At 36.6% G+C, this 6,531-nt stretch overlaps 1 protein-coding gene across 1 annotated transcript; it reads left to right on the top strand.

Moving 5' to 3' along the window:
• Positions 1 to 3,577: 3,577 nt before the first annotated feature.
• On the top strand, positions 3,578 to 5,809 carry LOC110106710 (protein CELLULOSE SYNTHASE INTERACTIVE 3). The gene is made up of 2 exons (XM_020836687.2): positions 3,578 to 3,723; positions 3,845 to 5,809. The coding sequence occupies exon 2, from the start codon at positions 3,863 to 3,865 to the stop codon at positions 5,525 to 5,527; it is 1,665 nt and encodes a 554-aa protein (XP_020692346.1). The 5' UTR covers positions 3,578 to 3,723; positions 3,845 to 3,862; the 3' UTR covers positions 5,528 to 5,809.
• Positions 5,810 to 6,531: the final 722 nt, after the last annotated feature.

Below are 6,531 nucleotides of genomic sequence, written 5' to 3'. Positions count from 1 at the left end.
ATAGATGATAGCCTCTTATTAAAAATGAATGACCATAACATATTGTATGTTATTACCTTTGTTTATGGTAATACCTTGAACCATATCTTGGTAGACCTTGGGCCCTTAACTAATGCTGTAATTATCCAAACACTTGAACAGTTACTTTGAAACACTTAGAAATTGTGTTAGAATATATTCGTGCTACCTGGCTTCAACAAAAGGGATAGAAAACCATGGGATCCATTGGAATTCCCTTACAATTTGCAGACTTTAAAACATCAGCCAAACTAGCTCCACATCACAGATGCTAATACGTCATTCCGAGCCTTATTAATCTAGAGCCATTAAGACTTGTAGTGATCACAAATAAATAAACTTTAAGCCAAAATCTTGTATACATTTGTAAACTAGGCTCTAAGATTTACAATAACTAACTACCTTAATGATGATCAGTAAGAGTTTTAGCTTCAACTCACAGCCTCAATTAAAAGCTTAGTATAACTAATTGTTTATATAGCAAATAACTCACAATTTATTCCATAATAAATTTATAATTAATGCATAATGCCTAAAAATATAATGATAATCAATTTAGTCATATGAATTAATTATATAACTAGGAATAGTTTAGATATGGTCTAATTATCATATTCATACATATTTAGTATAACAAAACACTCAGTAAAATATTTCACATGATAATTTAACTCACTATATTAATTTCTTAAAACCGTCATTTATTCGCTAGATGTAGGGCTGTCAACATTTGACACGACCCGAAAACCCGACCCGAACCCGACCCGGAAATTTCGGGTTCGGGTCAACCCGAATTGACACCCCTAGCTAGATGCATATTTATACAATAATAATTAGCTTATATATATATATATATATAACCAATGAAACACTTGATAGATTGTCAAATGATGTTACATGAGCTTTGTTATTATCAAATTACTAAGGCTTAATTTGAGACCGCTTTCTTACTATTTTTTAAAATAGCTTTCTAGTAAAAAAAACTATACTTAAAACCTACTTTTAGTGAGCAATAAGTAAGTTATCCCACCCAAACAAAGCCTAAAAAAAATTTATCCGACACATGATAAACACTAAGACTCGAAGAGTCAACAGTGACCTTTGCTTTGTATTGATACCTTCTTTAAATTTGTGGGAGGATAGTCCTTTTATAATGCATATCAAATACTAGCAAAAGCTATTTTAATAAACTAAAACCTCTCTAATTTAATTGTATATATGTGAATGCCAAGCTTTATTTATTGGTTACTTCTCTAGCACTAAGTATTTTCATATTTTTTGTTTAAAAATACCTAAACAACATCAAAAGTAAAGAAGAGAAACCGCTTCCTTAGGCTTGGGCTATGGGATAATTTGTAAGTTGGAAAAGAGAATTTTTTTCCTATAAATTCAAATCTATGAGTTTGGTAATATTTTAATTTTTATAACTAAATCAAATATTATAATTCAAGAATAATTTATAGTTTGCTTTTTACAGTGAATAGGCAATCATTGGGGTAGTGGATGGCCAACAGAACCTTCTAGTGTAAATAATAATAAAAAAAAGACATGGATAAGTTTGAATTCAAAAGGATATCACATAATATAAGTACTAATAAGTGTCACGGATATCAAATTTATGCTGAAAAATTAAATTAAATCATCCATGGAGGTCGTCAAAATATTTGCATTATTCTTAAAATAAAATTAATAATTTTAGAAATTATCATGAATATTTCAAAAAATATATATATAATTTATATTCAATAATATATTATGCATGCAAATTTTTTTATTTCTTGATTGAGAACTTTGCTTATGAACTAAAAGTTTGAATTTGAATATTATTCTATGTGATATATGTATAAATTTATATTAATTGATTTAAATATTTAAAATAATAAAAATAATATAATAAGCTGTTAAAGGAAATTTTACTTGTCCCAAAAAGATAAAATAATGGTGACAATAGTTATGAAATTAATGCATGAGTTCACCATTAATGGTTCATCATTTTGTTGAGCATTTAAATCTTATAATTAAAGCACATGGACACACAGTACAATCTCCTACCATGTCATCCTACTCGGCAGGGCAATCTTGGAATTTTTCAAAAAAGTTCAATTTTGAATGCGTTTCAGGGGCAACGGTCGGATCTCGGATTCCGCCGTACACAGAGCCGTCCGATCTAAATCAGCTAATCATAAACCTATGTGCGCCTTAAAAAGGAATCCTCTTTTTCACAGCGAAGCAGAGGTCGAGAGGCGACAGTTCAATCCAAGCAAGCAGATTACTCAATAGCTCGAAGGAGAAGGTTCCCCTCTCTCCCTCTCTTTCTTCTTCCTTACTTCATCTGCCTGAAGCGTACCTCAATCTCTCTTTCTACTGTGTAAGAGCTTAGCTTCATTTTGCTCTTCTTTCTTTCTCTGAGGCAGAAGACTTCATTTAATTCAAACTAAACAAAATAAATAAATAAATCGTACATTTTTTTAACTCTTTTTTTTAGATTGCATTCTTTTTTGAACAACCAAACAGCCTATTAATGTCTTTCTTCTCCTTTTCTATTTCTTTTAAAGCGCAGGAGAAAGCGAATTAGAAAGTCTCTCAAAGCGAAGGAAAGCAGATTAACGGTGGTATTTTCGGGATTTTCTAATTCCCCTAAGCTTTCTTGCCTTTCAGTTTCTTAGGCGAAGCAGCTAGCAACCGGCCGCCAGCAGCAGGAGTTCGAGCTGGTGAATGATCTCCCCTCTTCTCATCCGTTCATTTTCAAAATTTAACGACTTTCAATCAAAGCTGGATTGCTGAAGTCTCAAACGGTACTTTCGATATTTGAACTTTTGAACTTTTTTTTTAATAAATACTTTTTAAAATATATATTTAATCTCATATATATTTGTGTTATTTTTATACATTTATATCCAAAATTTTAAAATAAGTGGACGTTGTCAGGTTTAAACTTCAAAATTCTATGGTTGTGTGTAAATTTTTTTTTAATAAAAAAATGAATAGATAGATCTTAATATAAATTTAATCATAAGAAGTTTGAAAAATTCAAATATCGATAATTAATTAATTAATATACTTTAATCCTAACAAAATAAATTCAAAGAATTCAATATTTATTAATTGTATTAAATTTTAATTAGAATATTCTTTTTATTTTTATTTTTTAAAAAAATATTTAAATATAATTTATGTTAAGTTGAGATTAAAATAAAATTTAATTCTCTTTAGTTGAGAGTTTTAGTTATGAATGTGATGAGTATGAATTTATCTTAATTAATTTAAATGTTTAAATATAAAGAAAAAATTTATTAAATTTATTTTGAGAATAATTTATATTAATTTTAAAATAAATTTTAAATTTTAAACTCAATTATTTTTTTTCTTTTTGTTTAATTTCTTGGTCACTCCTGCACATGCGTTCCTTACCGAACCGACCCAATTCGGCTCGGCCGACCGTTCACGCCATTGACCTGGAGGAAGTAGCTCACTGGAACTTTCCCGTATGCCAGTTCTGAGTTGTAATTATGGAGTAAATATATAGTACTAATAATTAATGTTGTTATTTATCAAATCATAAAGTAGTGTTCCACTTCTTCCCTTCCAAAAGTCGTCCACTATTCAGTCGCTTTCGATGCTCTTACTTATTCGCCGGAGAAGCTGGTGGCCGCCTAAACGCTCCGTAAGATCTGCGGTTGAAGATTCATTGAAGCGAGGACTGCTGTACTCCACTCTTTTTGTTTTTCTCTGAATCTAATACTCTATTTTCATTTCGCTGTGCGGAAAAAACTTGCCGTTCTTTCCCTCAAAGCTCTCACCTTTTTCTCTTCCTGCCTTTCTCCAGACCACCGCAGCCGCCGACATGGTCGAAGACCTGGATGAGCGATCCGCCGAGCACTGGCTCGCCCGCGCCCGCCTCCTTCTACCTTCGGCCCTGGCAAAATCCCGTTCCGCGGCCTCCGGCGGCACGCGGGGCTTTGCCGGCCGGTGGAAATCTATTGCTTCCAAACTCGAACGCATCCCTCCCTGCCTCTCCGACCTTTCAAGCCACCCATTTTTTGCAAAGAACGCGCTTTGCCTTGAGCAGCTTCAGTCTGTGGCTACTACCCTAGCCGAAACCATTGAATTGGCTGAACGGGTCTCCGGAGGCGACCCATCCGTCGGAAAGCTCCAGATGCAGAGTGACCTCGATGTTTTATCCGGTAAGCTTGAGCTCAATCTCGACGATTGCCGGCTTCTCATCAAATCGGGAGTTCTCGGTGAAGTCGCCCTTCCCCCTTCGCCCGAGGGCACTTCTTCGGAATCAAACATTAGGGAATTGCTCGCAAGGTTGCAAATTGGGCACGCGGAGGCGAAGCACCGCGCGATTGATGGGTTACTCGAGGTGATGCGAGAGGATGAGAAAAGTGTGGTGGCCGCCCTAGGCCGTAGCAGCATCACCGCCCTAGTCCAGCTTCTTTCCTCCACATCATCAAAGATCAGGGAGAAGGCCGCAACCGTTGTGTGCTTCTTAGCAGAATCTGGAAATTGTGAGGGTCTGTTGGTCTCTGAAGCTGTCCTGCCACCGTTGGTAAGGCTGGTTGAATCCGGTAGCCTTGTGGGAAGGGAAAAAGCAGTGATATCATTGCAAAGGCTCTCAATGTCTGTAGACACAGCTAGAGCCATTGCTGGGGATGGAGGCATCCAACCATTGATTGAGGTATGCCAAATTGGGGATTCATTTACACAATTGGCCGCCGCTGGCACTTTAAAGAACCTCTCTGCAGTGGTGGAAGTGCGTCAGAGTCTTGCTGATGAAGGAGCTATCAGAGTCATGATCAATATTCTCGACTGCGGTGCTGTTTTGGGTGCAAAAGAGTATGCAGCTGAATGCTTGCAGAATTTGTCTTCTGGTTGTAATAGCCTGAGGAAGTCAATTGTATCTGAGGGCGGAATTCGCAGCCTCTTAGCCTATCTTGATGGCCCTCTACCACAGGAATCGGCGGTTTCTGCGCTGAGAAATCTTTTGGTTTCAGTCTCAATGGATAGCCTGCCCTCCCTCGGACTTCTGCCAAGACTAGTCCATGTACTGAAGGATGGATCTCTGGGTGCGCAGCAGGCTGCAGCATCTGCAATTTGTAGGATATCTGGTACCTCTGAAATGAAGAGATTGATTTGGGAGTATGGATGTGTTGCTTTTCTTATAAAGTTGTTGGAGGCCAAGTCGAATGGTGCAAGAGAGGTGGCTGCCCAGGCAATTGCTACCCTGATAAGCTATGGGCCGATTTGCCGAGATGTAAAGAAGGATGAGCAGAGCGTACCAAGCATGGTTCAGTTGCTTGACCCAAGCCCAGCAAATACAGCGAAGAAGTATGCAGTATCTTGCCTCTTGTCATTGTCTTCCAGCAAGAAGTCCAAGAAGATGATGATTTCTCATGGTGCAATTGGGTACCTTAAGAAGCTTAAAGAGTTGGATGTGCCCGGTTCAAAGAAGCTGTTGGAGAGACTAGAGAAGGGGATGCTGAGAAACTTATTTAGCAAGAAATAAGTGAAGGCTGAAATTCTGAGTCTTCCATAGTTTCACTGCCTCTATGAAACATTAATTGGATACTGAGAGCTGTGTTCTGATCCTTGGCCATGTTTGTGTATGCTGAATGTACAATTGCCCTATTAAAATCTCAGATGTTGTACCTCCTAGTTCTCTGTAAATCTCTGAACTATCTTGGCACTTCCCCATTTCTCAATCTCATTTAGTCCATTAAAAACTAGCTCCTTACTGATCTTGTTGCTTTTTGTTCATTCCATTTTATTTTAGCCCTTGTTTTCCTAATTAACTCTGTATTTGTTGGAGAAATCCAGACAACTTAAGCTTACATGATGAAAAAAAAAAACTCTAAAATAAGGCAACCCATTTACCATGGAAGAGTTCAGTATTCAGTGAATAGTTTTTTTGAAATTTTAGGCTTGGCATGTGTTATGTCCGGCATAGGGCAAAGTGCTAACTGTTTTTCATTGGAGTCAATTACCTTTGTAACATTAAAATCCTCCACTTTTGCAGAGCTAACGCTTAAGAATTTCTATTACAATGGTATCACCCAAATCTTCAAGAGCATGATAGAATCATCATCTTTCTCCAATGATTTCATCATGATTTGGTGGTACTGTAGCTAATTTTTAACATGCGTATTATGGAGCAGGAAGATATTCACGGCTACTTCTTGATTTGTTTGGTTACTTCATTAAACTTGCGTCTACTCAACACTCATTTGCCCCGGAAGAAGTCCAGGCTTTAAAGAGTTTGTTTGGTAACAATTCTGCTTTTAGATCAACTAGGGCATATTAGTGTGTGGCTTTAATGATCTGGAGTCATGATAGCTAGCCAATAATAATGAGTTGTAGTACGTCTATATCATGAGAAATAATTAGCATGAACACTTTCGTATATTTCTTGACTCGATTGTAAAACCTGGATCTGCGAACGAATTATACGGTGTTTTGCAAGTGTGCATGTCATTTCGAGTAATAAAATGATGAGAATGTTTGCTCAACTAT

The sequence above is a fragment of the Dendrobium catenatum genome, unplaced genomic scaffold (assembly GCF_001605985.2).
Source record: "Dendrobium catenatum unplaced genomic scaffold, ASM160598v2 fragScaff_scaffold_1583, whole genome shotgun sequence".
Classification (NCBI taxonomy): domain Eukaryota; kingdom Viridiplantae; phylum Streptophyta; class Magnoliopsida; order Asparagales; family Orchidaceae; genus Dendrobium; species Dendrobium catenatum.
The sequence above is the reverse complement of the archived record's forward strand: the minus strand, read 5'-3'. Positions and strand labels throughout refer to the sequence as shown.